Below are 25,581 nucleotides of genomic sequence, written 5' to 3' on the forward strand. Positions count from 1 at the left end.
TACTTGTCGCTCAGCAGAATCAGCATCACACAAGCACTCATTATCCTCAGGCCCTGGCAGTCAGGGCACTTGGCGAATCCCTTGTAAAGTGCTCATGTCTGCGCATTATTTTCTGAGGCATCTGGCATGCGTTCCAAATGGACGGCCCAATAGCAGCTATTAGTTAGTTGCTGTTTTGGGGCTTGGCTAATTACTGCCGGCATCACGAGTGACTAAGGAACTAAGAATCTTGTGCGTTTATGGGACAACAGGTCCTGGTGAGCTGTCAGCGCATTTATTTGTCATGTCCCCAGAATGTCCTTGTAAAAGTTATGAGCGTAAACTCAGAAGCCGAGGGGTCGCCAGTTAGAGTGTGTGGTAGCATCTGGCTTCTCAGTTGATTGCCTCCAAAAACTAAAAAAATCACTTAGTACTTGCTCCCTCAGATGCCCAGGGGACACCTCAGGGTGGGGACAGAGCATTGTAAGAGCAGCACCGGCGGCCTCTGTTGTCTCCGAGGCCGGAGGGCAGAAAGCTCACCCCAGGCTCACTCCATGGCAGGGCAGGGGGCGATTCACATCAGTGCCCTGGCAGCGGGGAGGCCTCTGGGGCAGCGAACGAGAGTGGCTGAGGTGTCGTCTTCCCCACCTGAGACAGAGAGGGACACGATATCAGCCCTCAGAGACTCACCGAGTGCAGCCTGGTGTTCATTCGCTCAACGAGCATTTATTGACTACTTCGAAAATTGTGTCAGGTACCAGAGAAGTAAAGATGGCTGGGACCATCTCTGCCCCGGGGGTTCAGTCTAGAGGGGGCGACAAACACACTAACTGTGTAGCTGCAACATACAGCTTGGGAAGTGCAAAGGCACAGATATGCGGGAGTGTCCAGAGAACACGGGGCAGGGGTGGGGCCGCAGGAACACTGCCTGTGAGGGCAAAATCTCTCCTGGCTACAGGGACAATTAGGAGTTGAAGCGTGGGAGAGGATGCATTTCAGGTAGAGGGGCCAGCCTGGGCAGCGGAGACAGCACGAGGCTTCAGAGAATCCTCAGGCAGCTGCCTGGGGCTGTCACGGTGAGGTGTAAGGTGAAGTGTGGGAGCAGAGGCTGAGGTGATGAGCAGGGCTCTCAGTGCCACGTGGAAGGGACTGTACTTCATGCTTTCTCTAAGGAGAGTGGTGTGGTCGGATTTTGAATTGTGGGGCAGCTGGGCCTGGCAGCCATGGGAGGCCTGGCAGTGTGGTGGCGACGATGGGCACTTAAACCCGGCTGGTGTGCATGGTGGGGATGATGGGCCAGAGTCAACAAGGACTTTCAAAGATTAAAAGTTTGCGGGCTTGGTGACTGATTACCTTTGACGTTTAGAAGGCAGAGATGAGGGAAAAGGGAGGCACTAAGGAGGACATCCAGATTGGTAAATCCGTTAGGTAGACGTGCCACTAGTGAAGAGGGTACAGGAGAAAAAATAACATAGGAGGGAAAGCGGTGAGGCCAGCTGGAGAGTCATGAGACTGCAGAAGCGGGGTAAACGGCCTGGTGGGTGGGTGGATATTTCAAGCTAAAGCTCGAAGGAGAAGTCGGAGATAGAAATATGTATCTGAGAGTCATTGATTGCAATGAAAATTTGGGGCTGAAACATTCTCATGCCTGTCTCTGTATTCCCACAGGTAGCACAGCCCTTCAGTAACTGGGAGGGGCAGCTCCCAGGACTTGCGCGGCGTCAGAAGGAGAGGAGCGGGGTTGTTGAAGAGAGGAGTTAGTTGAGGGGGCTGAGAACGGATTTGTGGCAGGATCAGACCACAGGTTTGCGGACCGTGGGTAGTCAACGGGGATGTGAGGGGTTTGAGAGAAGGTGGAACATGAATGACAGCTTAGCAAAAATCTCCGGAAGGTCAGGGGAGTTTTCCCGGGCCACTTGGTTCTGAGTCCCCGAGTTCTGGTCCCAGTTTTTTTGTAAATCCCCTGGGTGACTGTTGGCATCTCAGTCTTATCTTTCAAAGGGGTGTGTGTGCAATTGCTGTGCCTAGAGAAGAAATAAACATATGAATATAAATATATTTAACCGATACTGGTCAGCTGTATTTACTACTCTCTTTAAAAAAAAAAACCAGCTGAGGTATCAGGCTCAGACTTCAAGCAGTGACTGAAAAAGGCTTGAGGTGCTTTTTTTTTTAAAGATTTCATTTATTTATTTATCTTTAGAGGGGAAGGAGAGAGGGAGAGAAACATCAATGTATGGTTGCCTTTCGTGCATCCCCTGCTGGGAGTTGGCCTGCAGGGAACTGGCTTGCAACCCAGACATATGCCCTGACTGGGAATCAAACCATGATCCTCTGGTTCGCAGGCCTGTGCTCAATCCACTGAGCTACGCCAGCCAGGGCTAATACTCTCTTTTTGTGTTTTAAAGCCTTGTGAAGTTGTATTTTGCCTACATGCTTAGAAGCTAACTCAAGTCCTCCGCAACTCCTGGAGTAGCCCTTCCAGTTACCATTCACAGAGCCCTTCTCCTGTGCTGGCCGCCTTGCACAGTCCCTGCCATTCATTCGTCCCTTCACTAAACTCTTATAAGAGGCAGATTTTATGATCCACATTCTATAGATGAAGAAACCGGTTCAGAGAAGTTTAGTGACTTTCCCACTGTCTCATGGAAAGTATCAGGACTCAAATCTCGGTCACCCCTGATTCCAAAGCCTATGCTTTATCGGTCACATTCTGAATGTCCGAAATGCTGCTCAGCTATGAGGGCACTGTCCCCACCAGGTGTCTGAGAAGGGCCGTTCCCCGTACCCTTTGCCCTTGCGTGATCACCCTCTTACTCTGTGACAGAACTTAAACTTCCGGTGTCTGGAGAGGCAAGGGCTGTTTAATGATCAACCAGAGGCATCAGACAAATCCAGGTGGACCCACCCGAGTTGGAAATGGAGACCTGTGTGCTTTGTAAGAAGACGCCAGGATATGGCCTGGCAAAGGTTATTCTGGGGGCCACGCCTTTGGGGTCGAATCTGGGTTCTGCCACTTTCTGTGTGGCCTTGAGCCCGTTGGCCCAAGATTCTTAATTCTCTCCCCAGCTAAATAGGCATAATATGTATTTTAAATATTTCATTTATTTACTTTTAGAGATCAGGGAAGAGAGGGAGAGAAACATCGATGTGAGAGATAAACATCAGTTGGCTGCCACTCACATGCCCCCAACCAAGGACCTGGCCCACAACCCAGGCCTGTGCCCTGACTGGGAATCAAACCTGCAACCTCTCAGTTTGCAGGCTGGCGCTCAATCCACTGAGCTACACCGGCCGGGGCAAAGTAGGCATAATATCAACCTCCACAGGTTATTAAGAGCAGTAAGTGAGATCATGGGAGAAAAGTGCCATTAGTGTTTTCTCCCCCTCCGTGGCCCTGAGTGATTATGGCACTTAAGAACTGCGGACGTGGGAAGCAGAGAAGATTCATGCGGTGGAATCCTCAGAAGGCTGACTCCAAATAGGTGTGTTTTGCTAGCTGGACAACCAGGTGAGATGTAAAAAAACTGGGACACTCAAAGAAGGAGTCAAGGTGTGAGCAGCTGTGACCTCTGTTGTCAAGCTGTGGCCTGAAGGACAGGATGGAGGGACAATGTTGGGAGGATGGCTCTTGGATCAGGAGCAGACAGGGGTCATTGTGACTCTGCCCCAAAGTAGACAGGAGCACCGAGGCTGAGGATGGACCCCCATTTGAGAGCAGTTGAAAAGACAAAGATAGACGAGACTTGTAGTGCCTCTCCCCCCCGATCTGAACTGTGACAGAAGCGTGCCCGTGCTGGGCCTCAGTTTACCCTTCTATAAAGCAGCAGTCATGCCCCTCCCACATGTAATCTGGAAGTAGGAAGGGAGTCATTAAGTTTTATGGTTTGGTCATAAGCTCCTGGACTGGCAATGAGGTCCCTGGAAAGCCAGGATGAGGTCTCCAGTGGCGCACTGGGTGCGATGCGGCACTGCCCCAGCCAGCCTCTGCTGCCTCCGTGAACAGCTGTGGCGTCTGTGAACTTCCGTTGCGCGCCAGACACCCTTGTCTAGGAATGTGTGTGCTCAAGGCAGGGTCCATGCCCTCACAGAGATTACAGTCTAGTTCAGAAAATAACACAGAGTGTGAACAGCGAATAGCAACATGAGGGAGGGGTGAGCCTTTGTGCAGTCTTGTGATGAAAGGACCTAGCACAGTGCCTGACCCAGAGGAGATGTGCGTAAGCAGCAGTTTCCCTTTCCTTTGTACATATTCACGTCACACAAGGCAAAACAGGTCTTCCCGGTGGCACAGCGGGCGATGCATCAAAGGCACTAGTGCTGGAGGAATGATCGAATAGGACTGTCCACAGGAGGTGAGGGCAGTAAGCCTCGCTGAAGTTCGGAGGCAGGAGGGTGTGATGTCTGGGTTGTGTGGGGGAGGCTTCACCAGGAAGGTTGATTGCTTTGGTTCTGACGGACGTGCAATTTGGAAAGGTGCAGAGGAGGCTAATATTCGTTGTCTGGGGATCTAAGCTCGGGCTTTGGGGTCAGGCCTGGGTTCAAAGCCCAGCTCCACCCCACACTGGCTCTGTGACCCTGGGCAAATTCCATGGCCTTGCCAAGCCTTTGTTTTCTCACCTGTAAAATGGGAATAAACGTAGTCCCAGCTTCACATAGTTGTTGTGAGAATTAGATGATATAATAATTCATGCAGTGCTTTTTTCCCAGTTCTGTCAATAAACGTAGCTTTGGTCAGTGTTACTATTTTCGCCCTACCCTTGCACACCTACTTTACTTACCCTAGCTCCTAAGATCCTATGCCCTCTGACCATTCCCTGCCTGCTGTAATTTCCCCACGTACACTTTCATTCTGTGATGGCAGATCACTTGGAGAGCCCTAGATTTTTGGTAGGGTTTTGTGCTTTCACGTATTTGTCAGTGCTGTCTCCTTACCTGGAATATCACCATGTTGCCCGCCTTCCTTGCCTTTGCCCGACTCCCTCCTGCTTGATGTTTAAGTCCTGTAGCATTGCTTCCAAGCAACCTTACTCGACTCCTCTGTCCAGTTAGATGTTGCCTCCCCGGGACTCCATGGTGCTATGTGCACCTTCTCTCAGAAGTGCTGTCTACAGTTACTCTTGGTTTGCTTGCCCTCTGGGTACGAACTTCCTGAATGTAGGGATCCTGACCTATTTACTTTTATGTCCTCAGCTTCTAGCTTAGTGCTTGGCATATAGTTGTTTTCCAGCTAAATGCTGAATTTTAAAAAAACCCAGCTAGCATTATGTGTGACATTTACTACCTAGGTTCTGATTTAAATGCTTTACATATGTTAAGTTATTTAGTCACCAGCAATCCTATGAAGTAGGTACCATTTCTCCCTCCATTTTAAAGCTGAGGAAACTGAGGCTCCTAGAGATCAAATACTCTCCGAAGGCCACACAACTAGCGACTGGTGCCACACCAGGGCAGTGTGGCTCCTCATTCTGTGCTTTCCCCACCCTGTGAGCTTTGTGGTAGGCTATTTGTGGAGCGTCCAAGAAGAGGTGAGGAGGCATTAGCCGTAACTCAACTCCGGGAGCACATTTTAAAGGCATCAGTCAACGTGTGGAAACACGGTTTGGGGAGGGGTGGGGGGATGGGGAGGTAGATGTGACCACTCTAATTTAAGAAAGATTTGCTAGAGGTGGGATTTCACTTGTTTCGAATTGAAGGAGGAGCGTGTCTAGCACTTGGGAAGGAGATCATTTCTCCGGGATGCAAGGGAGTAGGAACCTTAGGGGCAGGAAGAAGGGGAGTTTATTATGGGGAAACTCAACCTGCTTAGTCTGTATTGGGCACCTGCTGCAGTGGTGACCAAGCAGGGGTGACCTCCGTTCCTGGGGCCTGCAATCCAGTGGGCTGTAAGAAGATGAGTTTGGTTGACAAATAGGGCAGGTTGGGTGGCTTAGATTCATAGCATGAACTGAAGGACGGAGTCAAAACTCAGAATGAGAAGTCTGGGAATTTGTTGAGGAAGAAGTAGCATATAGAGGAAGTGGTTTGGGCCATAGAACATGGGGTAGGTTAAAGCAGAGACTCCAGAAATAGCAGGACAGTGATGACAAGTTGGATAATCCCCTCTAAAAATAACCAGGGGCCCCACAGAGGACTTGGCGGCGGGAGAGGCTGTAGCAGGCTCGACCAGTCACTTAGTACTTGCACATGATTTGAAGAGGATAACACATGACCCCTATTCTCAAGGAGTTCATGTTCTAGTTGTGTATAGAGGAAACACACACATGAAAAGATGCTATGCAGAACACATTCAATTTGTGTGAAGGTCCATGGTATTGGTGACGAGGTAGTTTCTTTCTTGTTGCTTTCACCCATCTGAAATTCTATTTTCAGGGTTACCTCATGGTCCAGAATAGCTGCTGAAGTTCCAGCCATTATCTCTGCATTTCAGTCAGCTGGAAGCAGGAATGAGAAAAGAAGGGTATACCCCCCCCCCCTTAGTGACACTCCTGAGAAGTACACATTCCTGCTTGCATCCTACATGGTCACATAGCCATGCTTGAATGTCAGCAAAGATGAGAGATATTCTCGGCTGCCAAGTGACCAACTGAATATTGCAGGTTCATTACTAACAAAAATGAGAAGATGTTGGGGGATAACAAGCAGGTCTCTGCCATATTTTTCACATGTGATTGTGCTTTGAGGCTCAGAAGAGGGGCGGATTATATCGGCTGTAGTCACAGAACTGTTGGATTTTGAGTCAGGTAGTAATAGGTAGAGAATCAGAAGGCTGGCAAAACATCAGTTACAAGCAAATAAAAACAGCTGTTCCAGAAGAGAGAGTCCAGGATAAGGCTGGTCAGAGACACTGGGGCCAGTGTGGGGAGATTCTTAACCTCTGAAGCTCTTTCTTACTTTAAGAGTCTAAGCAGGGCAGGCCAAGGCATTCAGGTTTTCTTCTGTAAATGATAACGAGCGGGAGAAAATTCCTGAACTGAGAAGAAGCCATTTATTTAGGAAGTTTAGAAATTTCATCCACGAGCAGGGGGGTCGGGGGTGGAAGTGCCGGAAGGCGAACAGCACCAGCTAGAAGGTTATCCCAGGGGTCAGGGGTGAATAGCATGGGCCCGTCCAGTGGGGACAGTGGGAATGGAGGGAGAGGTGTGGATGAGAGACCCTAGGAAGGTGATGTACTGGGTCTCAGCGAGTAAGGGGGAGAGAGGAAAATACCCTTTGTAGGGTGTAAGCCCAGAAGTGTGTCCTCTGAGAGGCGTGGTTGCCTATTAGGGCTCCGTAGACAGGAAGGCAGAATGTCGTGACGAGAAGGGAGGACCTTGGTTGGCTGCAGGAAGAATGTGAGGCTCTGCCCCAAGACTCCTTGGCTTTGCAAATCCGGCTGCCCCCAGCAGAATAGTTTCCATTCTGCGTAACTGGGGAGCGTGTGGGTCTGGCTAACCGCGGGGAGGGGCTGGGCAGTCAGCAGACGGATCAAGTTGCTGTCACAATGGCTTTTTAGCTAGGCCCTGGGGTCTTCGGTTGGGAAGACCTAACAAGAGTCCTGTTGAGACAGCGTGGTTCTTGACTAAGTAGGCCAGAGGGGGATGTCCCCGGCCAGGGCTGGGGGGCCAGGTTACCTGAAGAGGTTACCTGATGTTAGGGTGGAGTTGGGGGCTTTGCTGGCATCGGGGCATGGCCAACTTCCTTTGACCCCTGAGAATCCAATGGAGGAGTCTTCTAAGGTGAAGAAGGGGCCTCAAGGGGCACAGTTGTATTTGGAAAAAGCTACCTTTGTGTTTGACGGACGGCCTTCTAGGACCTCTCCTTCATCTGACTTTACTGGTGCCAGCTGCAGAGCTCAGCCTGAGACATCTGGTGAATCCATCTCGTTTTCCTCTGGCTGCTCAGGGACTTGGCCCGTAACTGCTCAGCAAGTCATGTCTGGTTATGGAGTTCATCAGCGACCACAGAAGCATGTTCTCTGACAGGGCTCTGAGCCTGTGAAAGCTGGCTCTTCCCTGGCAGTTTATCCCCAAAGTGATAGCTTCAATGAAACAGAAAGAGAAAGCTGGACCTAAGCCACTACAGACACTTCAGTCATGGAGCACCCACTTTTCTGATGTCCTTTGTCATGAGCAGTGTTCCCGTAAGTCTAATAGGGCAGCTCAGGCCTGGAGCAAAGTGTGTGTGCCTGGCTAGAGTTGTGTTGCCGGTGAGCTCCTGTGCGTAGGGTGGTGGATGGAGAGAGATGAGCAGGACGCGGGGGAGCTGGAGGCCGAGCGTCCAGGGAAGTGACCACTGCGGTCCACCCCTTCCTGTTCTTGAACTCTCCAACGTGCGAGGGCTGGCTGAAGTGTTCACCCCACTCCATCCTGGGGCGTGTGCCTCTCCCTCCAGCCAAGTGTCACGAACTGTTCCAGTGATTTCCTTTCCGGGGCAGGATACGGTTCTTCTCCCAGAATCTTTCACCGTCCTCTCGGGCTCATCCCAGCGTGTCTCACGTTATCTTCTCCAAACCCGAGCTCCGAAAAGGGTGGGGGAGAGGCAGGCGAGGAGAGCAGTGCTGAGCTCTGTCCTCCAGTTTGGCAGCAAAGCCGGCTGGGCCTCATCCTTGGAGGCCGCAGGGAGATCCGGCCACCGACCCATTCCGCTTCCTCCCCTGTGCTCCGCCCGCAGTCCTGGGGCTGGGGAAGAGGAGGGGGTTTGGGGGCTGCTGTGCTTCCCACGCCTGGACCTTTTAACTTTAGCTTTTGGACCTTTGATCAAACTCTTTGATTTTTTGGTTTCCTTTTGAAAGGATTGTAGTTTTGGGGGGAGTTGTGCTGAAACGATGAGATAAACAATCAGTGACGCAGAGGCGGAGGCAGCAGCGTAGGCGAGGGGCTGGGCCTGCCTGCCATCTGGGCGGGCTGGGTGGAGGAGGACTCCCGCCCTGTGCACTGGCCAGCTGGCTTGTGTTAAAGCGCTGGCTGAAAATAACTCTCATTGTCTGGGAGCTGCTACTGCGAGGGCTGGCTGTGGCCGCCAAGGGGGCCAAGGCAGCAGGAGCTTGGTACCTCCCACCTCCTTGGGCTCTTGCCCTTTGGGAGTAGTGCCCAGCTGGCCACGGGCTGTGCCTATTGCCCACCAGTAGAGACACGTGGAGGGTAGGCTGCGCTACGCCTAATCCTCTGTCTTTTTGGCAGGCGGGGATGGGCCTCTGTGCCTGGTGTTGCCCTGGGCTCCTGAACTTGGTGCCTCCTCACTGCGTGCACCTGTGCCCGCCTGTACCACCACTGGCCTGTGGATGCACCAGATGACCTGGTGGCAGCTGTGGCCCAGGGCTCAGCAGCGTGTGGTGCCCAGGACAGTGTCTCATATCATCTCCGAAGAAGTTGTAGATTCAGCTCCCCAGGGCTCCCGACCCTGCAGGCTGAACCTGAGGGTCGGGACTACCACACTTGGGAGGAGTGTCCAGCGTGGTTCCAAAAGGGAAAATATTAAGAAACCACCAACTCACATTCCATATTCGCTCAAAATAAACATCCCCTGCCTGCCTTCCCTAAAGCCTCCAGAATCCCCTTCGCAGGAAAGTTTCAGCCCTCCTGCCCCTGCCTCTCAGAGGGGCCATGCCATTTTTGTCTCTGCTCCTGAGGTTCATGATTGACCGGGACCCACAGCAACAGCTGGACATTTTTGGTGGTTCCTATTTCTGTGTCGGGTTTTCCCCAGGCCCCGCCCAAGGAGACTGACAAGTCAGGGGTGAGTCCTAAAGAGCCCACAGCTGAAGGAAACCCCAACCCCACTGGCATTTCCCTCCCCACAAGGGGAAGGAAACAAGGAGGGGCTAAATGGCCGCAGGCGCAGAGCAGGAAAGGGAAGGGAACCTCTGCCACCAGCCCTGCCGCCCTCCTGAGCGGGGCGGGCAGGCTCAGGTGCGGAGTGAAGAGGCCTGGCTCCCACAGAACCCAAGAGGGGGGTGGCCGCAGCGCAGGGCACTCTGCCTGGTCTCACACTGGCAGGCAGCCAAAGTAGCTTGCTGGAGAAGCATCAGATCCACCCCTTGCTGCTTCTTTCCATATAGGTTTTTATTACTAGACTGCTTGCTGGTTCCCTCTGCTGTAGCTCTCAGTCCCAGAATTTCTCTCAGCTTGAGTTCCTCTTCCCCTTTTCCCAGCTCCCTGGAGTCACCCATCCCTCCCCAAAAATGGTGGTATTCCATTGCCTCCTAGTCTTGGAGGAAACCTGAGAGGGATCAGAGGAGAGGTAAAGGATTGCTTCGTCCTCAGAGTGCTGAGAAGCAGGTGCCGAAGTGGGGACAGAGGCCGAGAGAGAGACAGACAGACAGACACAATCCAGAAGCAGGAGGGTGGGTGCCACTGCGTTGCCCAGGCTTTTCACGAGGAAGGGGAAGGGGAATATGTTGAACACCCACAGTGTAACAGGCAAATACAGACATAAAATGTTTATCATTAATCCTCATAAAACCCTGAGAAGGAGCAAGATTATCTCTTTTATGCATGAGTTCCCTGAGGCTCAGCACCCTGAAGATCCCCAAGTCGTCTGGCACCAGCTCCACGTCCCGTGCCCCCTGCTCCCAGACAGCTGCGCCTCCTTCCCGCTCGGCAAGCGTCTCAGTGAGGAGGTAGCAAGGACTCGGCCTGCCTCTGCCTTCCTGGCGCCCGCAGTCCCTGTGGAGCCACTGAGTGTCAAGGAAGCAAACCTCTGCCTGAGACCGGAACCTCGTCAGGTCTGCTCCCTGGCTGTCCCCGGAACTCAGAAAGTTGTCCTCAAGGCAGAGCAGCTTCCTCAGGACGTAGGAGCGCTGCTGGACTCACGCATGTTCTCGGGTGGAGGCAGACGCCCCGGCACCCTGTCTGGCAGGGAGAGGATTAGCCCGGCCAGGCCCCCATCCTGCCCACGTGGTGGGTGGCTCCCACCCTGCAGCCCGTGACCAATTTCTTGTGAGTGTGCTGGAGGCTGGGGGCATTCTCACTGCCCACTTCAGTCCCATCACACTTCAGTCCCAAACAAGCAGAGAAGGCTGGCCTCGCAGTCTGGAAAGGGCCACACGGAGCTGGAGACTGGAGCACGCGGGCCTGCGGTCGGACCTGTTTCCACACTTTGGGGGTTCATCGCTTCTGCGCATCTCAAGTTTTAGCCAGGCCCCTGACATGCCTCTTCCATGCTCTCAGGCTAGTGGTCCCAAAGGGGGTGACTTTGTTCTGTATTTGAAGTCCCAGGGGCACGAAGCATTTCCTCACCAGTTCGCCTGGTGGGGAAGTACAAGGCCATAGCAGCTGGCAGTGGCGGCTGAGGGAGGAAGTTGGCGTAGACAGGATGTGATGTCTGCCACAGTGGTGTGCGCTCCCTGCTCCCTCCCTTTCTAGGGGTGACAATAGAAAACTATATTCATGACACAAACTTGGGATAAACGGGCAGGTGACAGTGATGTGCTTAGGATGTGCACAGAGCACAGTTTCTGCTCCGCTCTCCCTTGGGTTCAGCTGGCAGTGCCATGGCCCTGGTTAGGTAGGAGACTTAGCTTTGGGCTCACCTTTGACCTTTGGGTCACTGTTGTGGCCTTCTGCCCTTGTTCTGCTATCCCCATAGACATGCCAAGGTTGGCCCTTAGCAAAGTAGATCCAGAGAGAACCTTCGGGCTGCAAATAGCACTGGCCCACCCCAGCCATCCCTATTCCATCAGCAGTGGGGGGTTCCGCTGGCCCCTCTCTCCTGGGCAAGTTCAGGCAGATTCCTATGGCAGGGAGGTGTGATGTGGCGGTGTCTTCCCCTCCTTTCTTCTCTCTCCACCTCCCCCACCCCCCCGTCTGTATGTCTAAATTCTACCATTCCTAAATGCCGACCAGAGATCCCAACCCTACTTTTTTTAATGAGCCATAGCAATCCCATTTCCAGCCACAATCTGGGCCCATAGCTCAGATCGGGACATCTTCACCATAGGTTTACCGTCCATTTGCTCTCCAATGGGTGCCGATCACAGTGTTACGCGTTGTTGGGGTTTGGAGGCCATACAAATAGACAGCCCTCTAGAGGCTAGATGAGCATTCACCTGCTTCAGTAGGGTGTGTGTAGACAAAGGCATCATAGGTACAAGTGATAGAAATAAACTGTTTCAGGATTTCCTCTCAGCCTCCTGCTTCTTTTGCAGTCATGTAGGGCCTGCGTGACTCCTCGGTGCACACGATTCTTGTCCCCAGGGACAAGGATGTCAAGGAGTGGGCAGAGATGAACCAAGTGCTCATGCTTGGGTTACCAGGGAGTTAGAGCTGGACTCAGAGCAGTTGGTAAAGGAGAGAAAGATGAGAGGAAGGCCCTCCAGGTGGCCAGCAGCGTGCTGGGGGTGAGGCGGGATTTGTGGGAAGGCACATGGGCTATCACACAGCTATGATACTCAGACAGGAGATGGTATTTGATTCAAGAGTGTGGGGGTGGGGCAGGTGCAGGGATCCACCTCTAGAGGCAAGGGCTGTGACCTAAAACAAGGCAGCCGGCCTGGGTAGCAGAGAGGCTTGGCTGGATGGCGATAAAGGCCGCTGCCCTGGGTGCGGCCAGGTCACGCACGGGTGCCTCGGGCTTCACCCGCTCTCTCACCTACACTTTTGTTGGTTTATTCATTCAGCAAACAGTAGTGAGCAAGATAAAAGGATGGTCTGTGCTCATATATTCTAGATTAGGGTGTCTCAACAAGGGGTCAGGACACTTGACTGTGTCTTAATTAATTGGGATGTGTGTGTGTCATAAGTAATTTGCTACTAATAATTAAAGTACTAAAGTTTTAGCCCTGGCTGGTGTAGCTCAGTGGATTGAGTGCAGACCTGTGAACCACACGATCGCGGTTCGATTCCCAGTCAGGGCACATGCCTGGGTTGCAGGATGGTTCCCTGCAGGCCAACTCCCAGCAGGGGACACACCAAAGGCAACCATACATTGATGTTTCTCTCCCTCTCTCCTTCCCCTCTAAAGATAAATAAATACAATCTTTAAAAAAATAAAATAAAATAAAGTCTTAAAAAAAAAGTACTAAAGTTTTGTAATTTATTTCTTAAAAATATTCTGAGCAAGCTATCTTTATGCTAATGTCCTTCTCATTCACTTGTGTCCTGACGTGGGGCACGGGGGTAGAGTTGTCGCACCTACGCAGGTGGCGGTGCTCGGGACTGGCCCACAGTGTGTGTGGTGCAGGGAGGCCACCCATCTCTCAAGCCACAGGGGAAGAGCAGATTGAAAGCTTCTGGGTTTTTTTAAAAAAGATTTTATTTATTTATTTGTCTTTAGAGGGGAAGGGAAGGAGAGAGGGAGAGAAATATCAATGTATGGTTGCCTCTCATGTGCCCTGTACTGGGAACTGGCCTGCAACCCAGGCATGTGCCCTGACTGGGAATTGAACTGTGACCCTTTGGTTCGCAGGCCCATGCTCAATCCACTGAGCTACACCAGCCAGGGAGAAAGCTTCTGTTTTAAACTGGTGGCTTTCAAACTTTCTTGACCTGTCCTACATCAAGAAACACATTTTGCAGTATGACGTGTGTGTGTGTGTCTGTGTGTGTGTGTGTGTGTGTGTGGTCTGTCCAGAAAAAGTCCAGCCATTGCTAATACAACGAGAACGGTTTGCATGACATCAATGTAACCTGGCAGCCAGGGAGAGTGGACTGGAATGCACATGCATGAACAATGATGACTTCACTGTACTAGTCAGTGGGGGCCGTAAATGCTGGTGAATGGAGCATGTGTACTGTGTGGCCATGGCATTCAAAATGACTGAGTGAGTAGAGCAATAAATCTGCATCAAACTTTGGGTTAAGCTTGATCATTCCTCCATGGAAACTATTTGGATAATGCAGAAGGCTGCAGCTGTGGGCAACTGGTGACTGGCAACTTCATCACAATCGTGTACCCGCTCGTGCATCACGTCTTATGCAGAGTTTTTTTGTGAAATTTCAAATCACCCAGGTGACTCAGCCCCCTACAGCCCAGATTTGGTGCCCTGTGACTTCTTTCTGGCTTTTCCCAAAATGAAAATCACCTTTGAAAGGGAAGAGATTCCAGAACATTGATGAAATTCAGGAAAATACTACAGGGCAGCTGATGGCAATTGAGAGAACTGTGTGAGGTCCTGAGGTGCCTACTTTGAAGGGGACTGAGGCGTCGTTGTCCTGTGTACAATGTTCCTTGTATCTTGTATCTTCTTCCATAAATGTCTATTTTTCTTACTACATAGCTGGATACTTTCTGGACAGATCTTCATATGTAAATAAACTATAAAAGAAACAAAAGCTTTATGAAAACTTAATTATTCATATCTCCTACTTGCAATGAATTCTGGTGTCTCCTATCCTATTCTATTTTAATCTGTTCATTTTCATTTGAAATAAAGAGAATCTTGACATACTAAGCTGATTCCATGACCTGCGGTTTGGAGAGCACTGTTTAACCAAACACCTAAATAGGAAGGGGCGGCAGCAGGTCTGCGCCCCTCTGAGAGTCTTCCTTGTTAGCGATGGTGTCTGGGTGCACGGAGGGTCCGGAGGGAAGGGTGTGCAGTCCAGCTTTCCCCTCCTCCGGGTGGGGGCAGCGTTCAGCCCCATTGCCTGGGCTTCTCTCCTCAGAGCTCCATGAACCTGCCCCCTGACAAGGCCCGGCTCCTGCGGCAGTATGACAACGAGAAGAAGTGGGATCTGATCTGTGACCAGGTACGGGGCTCGGGGCAGGGCAGGGGGTTGTATCTGCGGCTGAACGAGGTAGCGGAACCGCAGGCATGGGTCGCGGCCCCAGCGTCCCTTGAAGAAGACTGGCCTGGACTCAGCCCCAGTCTGCGCCTACTACAGTCTGCGCCTACTTTCTGTTCCAAGAGGACTGCCCTAGCAGAGACAGGGCTTGTAGGCTGAGTTACCCTCTAGCTCCTGCAACGTGCTGTCTTGATTTCGTCCCAATGGGCAGTAGCCAGCAGGAGGTTTGTGTAGGCCTGGGGCGGAGGGCTCTGGAGGAGCACAGTAGTTCCCAGCAGAACCTGTTCTGCCTTTCCTCCGGGCCAGGGCTGTGCCTGGCAGGGCAGTAATCCAAAGGACCACCTCTGTCTCGCTCTGCCCTGTGCCTGATGAATAGCAGGGTTTTTCTCATTATTTACTGGCCTGTATGCATGAGAAGCCCCAATCCGAGAGTCTCCTGTCCTCAAATCTCAGAACGTGAGGCTTGGAAGCTCTCTCCGCATGAATAGTGTTTAGAGCTGGAAGAGAATATAGAAATTATCACTTAGCTCGGAACCAAGAACTGACACCTATGGCCTGGCTCTTTACCCCATAGACATCTGAAGATCAAAGTCACGAGTCTGTGAACTTGGACAGGCCTATTGGCAGGGCTGAGCGCTGGCTTCTGCTGCCTCACTTCTTGGGGGGTGTGGAAGCCCCTGGCGCTGTGTAGGCAGTGTGTTCACCCAGCACCTTGCACAGACGAATTTATTATTTCTTCTCAAGCACTGAACAAAATCATAGTAGCTGCCATTGAGTTCTTGTATGGACCAAGCACTTTATACATACCAAAATATCTCATTTGATCCTCACAACAGCCCTGTGAGGAAGGCACTGTTATATTTCATAGGTGAAGAACCCTGGTAGGTGAGGGAGCCAGGGCTCAGGTAGCTGACCCTGTACTAACCATTAGGCTTCTCTGCTGCCCAAGTCGTGCTGCTGGACCCAAGGCAGGGTAGTGCCCAGCCCAGGCCCCGCCCAGGCCCCGCTCTGGCCAGTGAGGGCCCATCTCCTCACGTTCTGCATTAAGCAGAGTTGGTGAGCACGGGGAACCCTTGCTTGAGGTTTAGAGAACATCAGCCTTCGGTACTGAGTTTCTTTAATTGATAATCTTTCAGTCGTTCCTTTTTTAAAAAAATTAATTATTTTTACAGGACCAGAACACCTAAGAGTTTTCCCTGAGATTCCCCTCGGGCCAGACGAGGGGGTTGGGCCACCATGGGAAGGGCTTGATCCCACACCCTGTGTGGAAGGAGGCCGGGGGTGACTCTGCTGAAAGCGGGCTTCGGCATTGAGGTCACTTTGCATTTGGGGGGCCCAGGGCCTGGCGAGGAGTAGGGAGTGTGTTTGCAGCCCTTAACTTTGTTAACTCTCAAAACCAGGCCGATCCAAATTTCTAAGTTCAGAGCTGAGAAGGTCGGACTCCGTGAGGCTGGCTGTCTTCCCCTTGCCCCCCCGCTGCCCATCCATGGGTTGGCCAGGCAGCGAACATTTGCCAATCGGATCTACGTTCCGGGTGCTGCTCTGAGCTCCACGATCTCCACTTCTTTTCAGCAAGCAGCGGGCTCTTAATGGAATTTGGACATAGAAACATCTAGGCTCAGGGAGCGCCCATTGGAGTTGGGGAAGATGGCAGCAGGGGGCAAGCGCCCGAGGATAAGTCAGGAAAGGGGACCCATGGTGTGGGGCTCAGGCAACACCCGTAGGAGGCGGCCCTTGCAGTCAGGAAGAGCATGCTAGGTCCCCAGCACTCTGTGCACACACATGTGCCTCCCTTGCAGGAACGATTCCAGGTGAAAAACCCTCCCCACACTTACATCCAGAAACTCCAGAGCTTCTTGGACCCCAGCGTAACTCGGAAGGTGAGGTACAAGGCGGGGAGGCCCCGTCTTGCCGCCATCATAGTCCTGTGGGGTTGGGAGGCAAACTGTTGGACTCGGGGTTGGTCAGGAGCTTCTGAGCAGTGTGAGCCGGGTTTCTGGGTTCTGAGGCCGTGGGCCTGGAGCGGCTGGCTGGCCACAGAGGGAAGGCCTGTGACTGCCCTCTTGTGTCCCTTCCCTTTGCCCCTTTCTTTTGTCCTGTGAAGTTGGATTGATCAGTGACATAAAATCCCATGTTTACAGAAGTTCAGGAGGAGAGTGCAGGAGTCAACCAAAGTGCTGAGGGAGCTGGAGATCTCGCTTCGTACCAACCACATCGGGTGAGTCGGGTTTGGCCCTCAGAGCCTCTTTGCCTGGTCACTCGGGGCCTGGTGTCCTCTGAGGATACATAGTCTGCCTGTTTATCCCCCTGTGGCAGTGGGTGGCAGAGTTGCCCCTTGAATGGCTTTAGTTCCCCCGATCTTCAGACTGTTCCTTTCTGGCTTTTCTCCCCTTGACTCTTACAGCTGCCGGCTGGATGTTGCTGGCAAGCTTGGGGCCTCTCCTGGGGTCCTCAGCCTGTGGCTTTGAGTGGAAGAAATTCCCACAGCAGCTGAGACTGGAGTCCGCCTGGGGCCTGGGGCTGGGCCAAGGACAGCCCAGAGAAGGCCGTGGATGGGGAAGCATGTTGCGTTGGTAGCCGAGACCTAGTTGCTGGACTATTTTGTGCCCAGAAGATTGTTTGCTTGATTTTAAGACAATTGTAAAAAGAGCAGAAGTTTCTTGAGGTACCAGAAGAGAAGATCTGAGGCAGCGGGGCTGGGAATTGAATGGTTTCTGTGTTAATGGGCCCTGGCTCTGCCAACCCATTGACAGGGCCCCTGGGGTCTCTGATGCGGACCCAGCGCTTGCTGAACAGGCAGGGGCTGTTGCGTGGGGTACAATGAAAGACGGCAGTGGTCTCAGTTTTAGGAAACTGTAACTGGCCAGGGTATATACTGTGAAAGTGAGAGGGGGTGGGGAGGGAGAGAGAGAGAGCACAAAGGACAACGAGGGACACCTGACAGACAGCAGCAGGAAGGACTACCGTTCTGACCAGGGGCCTGGCACAAGTGTTGAGAACTTACAAGAGTGACAAATCTAGCTGGGGGTTGGGGTGGGGGTCCCTAAGCTGGTGCCAGCCCCAGGATCCTGGGCTTCCTGAGAGAAGGGCCAAATGATCTCATTGGTCTCCCCCTCCTGCCCCAGGCAGCTGCCTACTTGTCCATGCCCGGGCTGAGCCAGCCCAGGGCCCTTGTAGAGGCTACCTGGACGTAGCCAGCTGCTGCAGCAGCCGCAGAGGAAATGGCCCAGGAGAGAACAGGAAAGGGACAGTTCCTGGCCTCGGTAGCTGTGCTTGGTGGCCAGATTTGGCTTTCATACCTCATCTGTGAACCAGACATTGAAAGCTGGCCCATGAGGAAACATGTAACGAAGCCTCCATCTTTACTCAGTGACTCCTCAGGAAGGAAAACTGGCAGCGCCGCCTCAGCTGCCCTGCATATGAGGCCACGAGTGAAACAGACGGCATCTCGGGGCTCCAGCCCGAGCTCCTCCACGGGGCCTTTCCCTCCCTCCTGCTGTCCCTCCCTCTCAGGCCCTCATGTCTTCCTTATTCAGTCTTGCTGTGTGATGATGGGGGTCTGACTTTCTCCAGAGAACCACAGGGCAGTGTGCGACAGCCCCTTCTACCCTCCCCTTCTACCTGGTGCCTCCCCCTCTGGCCACTGGCCAGGAAGTGGGGCCGGAGCAGCATGGTTCCCAGGCCTGGGGCCTCTTGGCAGTTGCCACGCACGTAAGAGGTCTGGACCTGGGTTTGGTCCCCAGGGAACAGCTTAGTGTCTGGCACTTGAGGGGCTCCCGTCATTTGGACTGGGGCTTCTCCTGGTAGAGTCGTGCAGGGGTGCCAGAATCCTTCCAGGATTTCTGAGGAGACTTTGTCAGGCTGTCTAGCTTCAGTGTGGGTGCTCCTGGGTGATGTGAGCCCAGGGAGAGGAAGGGAGAGAAGGATCCTGCGTTGGCCACAGCCTGATGGGCCCAGGACCCATGGGAGCTGGGTGGGCAGCCGCAGCCCAGTGGGAACTCACACCCTGGAGCTGGGTGAGCTGGGAAGTGGGATTCCAGCGCCTCTGCAGCTCCTCCTCTCCCTGCTTTGTATTGGTTTCTCCGCCTTGCCTAAGTGCCCTTTAACCTCTCCTCAAAGTGTCAAGATCCCTAAAATAGCAGTGTAGACTCAGACAGGAAATGAGAAGGGGGTGGGGAGCTGGAGAGCAGACAGACAGGAAACGGGAGGCCCGTCAGCCCCCAGAGCGGAAGCTAACTTGAGGCAGCTCCGGTGTCAGTCAGCCTCAGCCAGAGCTCGCTGCCAGATCTCAGCTGGGCTCGGTGCTGCGGCCCAGCCTCTCTGGAGCTCAGGGTGTGGCTGGCAAACATGGCGCTGGTTTCCAGCTGTGGAGGAGAAGTGTCCCTGCAGGGCTGTTGGGCACAGCTGACCGTTAAATACCTCAAGACACTCCGAGGGAACGGCGCCTGCGGGACAGCCAGGGTTCCATCTTGACAGCGTCATGTCTCTCTGCCCTGGACGGAACTTGTCCTATAACGGTCTCCTAGGGCATGCTCTTCACTGCCCTTTCAGGGATGTCTGAGCCCCAAGGGCCTGAAGACAGAGCGCTGGAGCTGCCCGGGTCTGCTGCTGTCTCTGGACAGCTTGCTGTCCACTCTCCGGCCCCGCCGGCCACAGGGGCCCAGCTCCTCAGTCCGGCTGAGTGGTCAAAGCCATTCTGGAGTCACCTCAGTTTCTGACTCTTCCCCCATCCTTTTCCTGTTCTGCCAAACACAGAATTCCCACAGATCCCTCTTTGCTCACTACTTCCTAAAACACCTTTCCTTGAACTTGGTGCAGAGCCCCTAGGCTCGTTAGTATGCCTCCGTTCCAGTCTCTCTCTGACCCTTCCCACTGGTCTTTTGACTGAGACTTGGGTCCAGTTGGGGACCTGCTGGTCTCTATCAGCCCTGCACAGGGGCTGCAGCAAACGCTCTGGATAATCCCCCAGTTCTTCTAAGAAACATCACTCGAAGACAGTGCGCCCAGCCTCGTGCTAGACGCCAGGGGCAGAGAAGGTGACTGAGCCGGGGCCCTGGCTCAGAAGGGGCCTCCTGAAGCTCATTTGGTGGTGTGGTATTGGAAAGCCTGGGCCTTGTCCCCTCCCTGGCTTCCTGGCCTAGGGGAGGTCCAGGCCAGTGACATGACAAAGGGTGGGTCTGCCGTGGGTTTTGATTTTCAGAATGTTCCCAGCCTGGTGCTCAGTTTCGGGGAATCCCAGAGGGTGTTGTTGGATCACAGTTTCCTCTCCCTCCTCCCCCTCCCCCGACTTCAGCAGAGCCCTCCACTATGTTTTCTCTGTTTGCAGGTGGGTGCGGGAGTTTCTGAATGATGAGAACAAAGGCCTGGATGTGCTGGTGGATTACCTGTCCTTTGCCCAATGTTCTGTCATGTGAGTACCACCCTGGGCTGGGGGTGGGGGACCAGTGAGGGAGCACAGAAGACACAATCCCATTCTGATTTGAGGGGCAAGGTGAGATTGCAACAGGGAAGGTGGAAATGGGGGATTCCAGGCTAGCAGGGAGGAGCTGAGAGGCAGCCAAGTGAAGAATGTGAGGTAGCTGGAGCAGAAGGTGCATTTTTGGGGTGGGAGGAGAGAGACACAGGAAGGGGGCTCAGAATCGGAACCTGATGGGTCCAGACTGCAGGCTGTGGGCAGTCCAGGGTGCGGGCGTCCTGGCCTCTGGGACAGATGCTCTGGTGAGGTGGGAAGCTTCCTCAAGAAGCTCCTTTGGGTCTCCAGTTGTGCAAGGGTCACTCCAGGTCACTCCAGGAGCAGTGAACCTGACCTTTGGCCCAGACTGAACACGAAGCATCAGGAGCCTTTTTTCAAGCAGGTTGGGAGCTCGGGGGAAGCAGGAAGTGAATTGACTCAGATGAGACGGTGGTGTGGGGTAGTGGAAGGAACGAAGGGCTTTCAGACCAGACAGCGCTGGGTGTGGGTCTCTGTCATTTACTGTCTGTCTGACCTCAGGCAATTTGTCTGTCCTCTTATATCAGAGGGGACCCGCAGTCCAGTAGTCTAAGGACTAGATGATAATGTGTGTGAAGCACTTTGCAGTATTTGGAACATAAATCTGTGCTCTGGCAGCCACTTTATTGTTGAGTTAATATTCAAGGTGGTGTTCCCTACCGTAATTACCCGAATATATGGAGTGAGGGCTGACAAGTGATCGTTGACCAGAGGGCCAATACATTTAGACTCCCACTCCAGCCTTAGGTCAGCCCCAGGGTGCCCAGCCGGCCCACACTGCCTGTGACTTTCCCTGGTTTTAGGCCTGAAAGTGCCACATCCTGGGGACTTCCTCATCCCGGGACTCAGCACCAGCCTCCACTTTCCCTTTCTTGCCACTGCCCTTGCCCCGTTGCTGCTCTCCTTCATCAAGCAGGCCTCCAGTCTCCTGTCCTTAGGTTTTGAACTAATGCCCCTCCTAGGTTGGGCCTCTGTCACCTTTTCCAGGTCGTTCCCTGTTAAGACCGAGGGTGGCCCACGCCGCATTCGAGTCCCTGCAGAAGTCCAGCCTCAAGGTCCTCCTGTCCCTTTTAAAAACCACCCTTTTTAGAGAAAGAAATGAAAGCATTTTCTGAAGTGACTTTTTAAAAATTCAGAACTTCTAAAGTAAAAAGATGTAGATCACTTTTCCAAATAAGCCTGTCTTATTTGGAAAGCAAACAAATTTCAGCTGCTCTAAACCAAAATACACCAGGACTTGAGGAGTGTTGTGTTCACGGCAGTGCCTCCGACTCCATCTCTAAACCACGGATTTGGGGCAGGCGTCGGGGCAGGTGGAGGAGGGAGTGTGTGTCCGCGAAGGGTGAGAGGATGGGTAGAGCCGAACAGCGTATGTGTGAGGGCGCGGTCTGGGAACCACTGGTGTCAGCATAGGGAACACTTAGGGGGAGAAGCCGCTGGGAAGCTGCTTCCCTGTGAGCAAGCCCCCCGCCGTGAGCCCCCTAAACGTCTCCTGACCTGCAGGACTGAGTCTGCTCCTGCCTCCTTTGGGACGCCCACTCGTCTGCGGGCATCGCTTCCTACTTTGGAAAACCTCTGTCTTTGCCCCCCGGGGCGTGTGCATGGAGCCGAAGGCTCTCTGGGGGCAGAGCCGGAGGAGGTGCGCGCTCAGTCCTTAGCCACCTTCAGGGGGAAAGGACAGGAAAGAGGAGCGGGCTGGCTTCTCGGAGCACACGTACCGCACTGTGAGGATAGGTAAGGGAGGAGGCTCTGTGGCTTTGTGATCTCCGATTGTCCTCCTTGCCCTGGCCGCATTCCCCAGCTGCCGAAGCATCTGATGGCAGAAGCAGGAAGTGACAAACAGAAGCCATCCCAGCTCCTGTAGGGACAGACTAAGGATACCTGTCCCCACCCTGTGTGGTTCCTTCCCCCAGGGAAGCTCAGGCCCCGGGAACCTCTATACCAGAGAACTGGTCATTCAAAGCGGTGATGGTATAGGACCGTGGAAGGCTGTCCCTCTCTGGGCCTGCTGGGACTCCTACATTTTCCCATTCTGCCCTCGTGACTCCAGCCCAGAGCCAGCCGGGTTCCCTCAGGGCACTCACCGGCTCCTTGGGCCACTGCCATTTCCCAACTAGCAAGACCTGAAGTTGGCGTGTTCTCCAGGGGGCAGACTATGTGCAGAGCCGCAGCTTCTGTGAGATGTCTCTTCTGGGCCCGAGCGTGTGGAGAGATTCCATTTCCCCATGTCCCTTTGGGCCCATGGGGATGTCACTCCTTGAGTCGCCTGGCCTGTGGGCAGCGACTGGCCGCCTCAGCAGTCCTGTTCCCTCAGACACGCTGCTGGTGCTTCCTCGCCGCTCTGCCCTTCGCCTGTGCAGTCGGCTCCCCCGGCCAGGGCTCCCCCGGCCAGGGCTGCGCCGCACTTTCTCCTCTGACTGCCCTTGCTTGTTGTTGCCCTAGACATCGACAGAGCAGGGTGGGCTTGCTGGGATCTCGGCACTGAACTTCTCCTGTGTGTGCGCATGTGTGTCCCTCCCTGCTCCAGGTTTGACTTTGAGGGTCTGGAGAGTGGTGACGATGGTGCATTTGACAAGCTCCGGTCCTGGAGCAGGTCCATCGAGGACCTGCAGCCGCCCAGCGCCCTGTCAGCCCCCTTCACCAACAGCCTCGCTCGCTCTGCGCGCCAGTCTGTGCTCCGGTATGTGTGCTCTCGCTCTGCCCGCCTGCCCCCCACCCCCGTCCAGGTCCTGGGTAACGGCGGTGAGTGCTCACGCTCCTCCCTCCACTCTTGCTTCCAGGCTCAGCTCTCTTGCCTTCTGCCTGCCTGCCTGTCTCTGGTCTGTCCTCTCTGTCTCCTTGACTCTGCCCAGCGATCTATCCTGGGTAAGTACATCACCCTCAGCTGTGCCCACCCCACCTGGGGTTCCAGTTCTCCCCCTCCGCACCCCGTCTCTGGGGGCCCCTCCATTCCTCATTCTCGCTCTGCCATTCCTCCCAGTCTCTCAAGCAGGGCTTGCCCTCGCCCAGCTCCCTTGGCTCCACCGGGCAATCCAGCTCTGCCCTCCTGCTTGCTTCCCCCTGGCTCTGCACTCTGCCCCGTCAGGTGCCCGGAGAGCAGCTCCCACTGACCTGCCCACTGCGGGCCTTCCCTTTACTGCTGCCTTTAGGCCTTTTCTCTCCAAGTCTGCAAGGTGTTCATTCGTCTGCAGTATCGTAGGAGCCGTCCTGCCCAGGGGCAGGTGGATGGACCGCCGAGCCCCTCCCACCTGGGGCAGCTTTCCTTTGGGGCCTGTGGCCCTCTCCATGGTCTCCGTTTCGTGGTCATACTTTTCTCCTGGTCTCCTTTGGGTTTCGCCCTCTGACACTGCTCATCATTCTAGTCCTGCATAAGCAGACACTATCTGTGCTTCCTCTTTCTTCCATCAAACATCACTTGGAGGGGGGTGCAGTCAGATGTACCTTGGTGCTCCAGAAGCCTTTGGGGTCTGTGCTGCCTTTTCTGGAACACAGAAGTGGAACAGGAGCCAAGTGCTCCTGCCCCAGGGAGTATGTGGAAGATGCAGCCACCGGAAGGAGGAAGGGGAGGAAAGGCTCAGACGGATGCCTCCCCGGACCAATCTGGAGGACTAGGAAGGCCTACACACCTGTTGTTGTGTTTGGGCTTAGGATGGTTTGGGTACCGGCTCTAAAGCCGGGATCCTGGGCAGCGACTGGCAAACCTGCTCCAGGGGGTGAAACAGCTGAGTGCCCGCCCCTGCCCCCTCCTTCTCTGGGTGGGTGGCACAAGGTCCTCTTTCCCTCTTTTCTGCTGCCGCTGAGGGGCAGCCTGCTGTCAGGATGATGATGACCACTCCTAGACCTGTCACCAGCAGCTCCCTCTCTCCCAGGTATAGCACTCTACCTGGGCGCAGGGCCCTGAAGAACTCCCGCCTGGTGAGCCAGAAGGATGACGTCCATGTCTGCATCCTTTGTCTCCGAGCCATCATGAACTACCAGGTAGGGGGCACACCAGCCCCACCCTCGGCCTCTCTGCCTCCTCTGCCCAGCAGGAGCGCTGGGAGGACATCAGCTTTAGAAGAGGTTTGCTGGTGGGCCTGCTGTCAAGGAGTCAAGGATCTGCCTCCCTCCCACCCATCAAGGCCTCTCTCCTTCTGTTTTTTCCCCTCACTACAGTACGGGTTCAACCTGGTCATGTCCCACCCCCATGCTGTCAACGAGATTGCGCTCAGTCTCAACAACAAGAACCCAAGGTGAGCTGCTTCCCTCCCCTTTCTTTCCCACTCGGCCCAGGGCTCTGGAGATCTGGGCGCCACCAGCCCCTGGCCGTGGGGTCCCGTGGCCGGGGCAATGCCCTGGTTCTGCTGAAGCAGAAGCGTTCCTGGCTTCCCTCTGGTCTGCACAGCTTAGTGAGGGAGCGAGCCTGCCTTCTCCAGCCTTCTTTCCCAAATGCAGCCTTGCCCTTCCCCACTGAGCTGTCTCCGAGCTCTAAAAGAACTCACCCCTTTGTGCACACGAGCGATGTGGCAGCCGTGGTGGAGGGCCACAGCGTTGATCTTCCTTCTTTGCCCATTAGGACCAAAGCCCTTGTCTTGGAGCTCCTAGCAGCTGTGTGTTTGGTGCGGGGAGGTCATGAAATCATTCTTGCTGCCTTTGACAATTTCAAGGAGGTCAGTCTCCTGCATTCATGTGTGTGTGCGCGTGTTTGGCAGGGAGGAGGTGGGAGCAAGGTGGGCAAGCAGCCTTTCCTGCAATCTTACGCATCCCATTAATTTTAACATCCCAGCGCTTACCTAAGTAGCCTGCCACCACCCTCCCCCACTTCCAACAAAACCAGAACTTCAGTCTGACCAGATTATGTGCCAGGAACATTCTTGACTGGCCAGCTAAGGATTTCCTCAGATAGCTGAGGCCTCTAGTCCAGTGGTCCTGGTCTGGCCATGCATCAGAATGCCTGAAGAGCTTGTTAAACGAACAGACTCCAGGCAAGCCTGGGTATCTGTGCTTTACCAGGCTCCTCAGGTGGTTCTGAGGCAAACCCACTGGTAGAGCCCAAGGCAGATGCTTTTGCAGTGGGAGGAGAAGGCAAACCAGGATCCTCCTGGGCTGGTGGCTGTTATTAGTGAGGGAAAGTGAGCTTGTACTTGAATTCTCCCAGTTCTGGGCCTGGCCGTGAAACCCCCATCTACTTGAACATAGGATTCCTCGACATCCAGCTGCAGCTGCCGGTCCCGCCCCTTCCTTCTCCTCTGTAGACAGCTTCCCTAGCATCCATTGTTCAAGCCAGGAAATGGCTCTTCCTCCTCGAAGCCAGAGCTCAGAGGAGTCTTGGGACCCCTGTCAGCACCGGGGCTTTCCTGCACCCTGGCCTCAATCCTGCACCCCCACTAGGACCTCAGCTCCCACCTCGCCAGTGCCTCCAACCTC

At 54.0% G+C, this 25,581-nt stretch overlaps 1 protein-coding gene across 5 annotated transcripts in view; it reads left to right on the forward strand.

Moving 5' to 3' along the window:
* Positions 1–25,581, forward strand: part of FMNL3 (formin like 3) — a 52,770-nt gene that overhangs the window by 16,803 nt on the left and 10,386 nt on the right. For 3 of the 5 annotated variants that reach the window (XM_037031027.1, XM_037031026.1, XM_037031028.1), the window contains exons 2-9: positions 14,565–14,648; positions 16,484–16,564; positions 16,826–16,902; positions 20,011–20,094; positions 22,703–22,855; positions 24,045–24,153; positions 24,331–24,407; positions 24,731–24,824. In XM_037031027.1, coding sequence (XP_036886922.1) covers positions 14,565–14,648; positions 16,484–16,564; positions 16,826–16,902; positions 20,011–20,094; positions 22,703–22,855; positions 24,045–24,153; positions 24,331–24,407; positions 24,731–24,824 — 759 coding nt within the window. The remainder of the gene's footprint in view (positions 1–14,564; positions 14,649–16,483; positions 16,565–16,825; positions 16,903–20,010; positions 20,095–22,702; positions 22,856–24,044; positions 24,154–24,330; positions 24,408–24,730; positions 24,825–25,581) is intronic. The other 2 variants (XM_037031030.1, XM_037031029.1) reach the window with 1 other exon arrangement.

This window comes from Sturnira hondurensis, unplaced genomic scaffold (genome assembly GCF_014824575.4).
Source record: "Sturnira hondurensis isolate 20B ecotype Veracruz unplaced genomic scaffold, ASM1482457v3 Scaffold0020903, whole genome shotgun sequence".
NCBI classification, from domain to species: Eukaryota; Metazoa; Chordata; class Mammalia; order Chiroptera; family Phyllostomidae; genus Sturnira; species Sturnira hondurensis.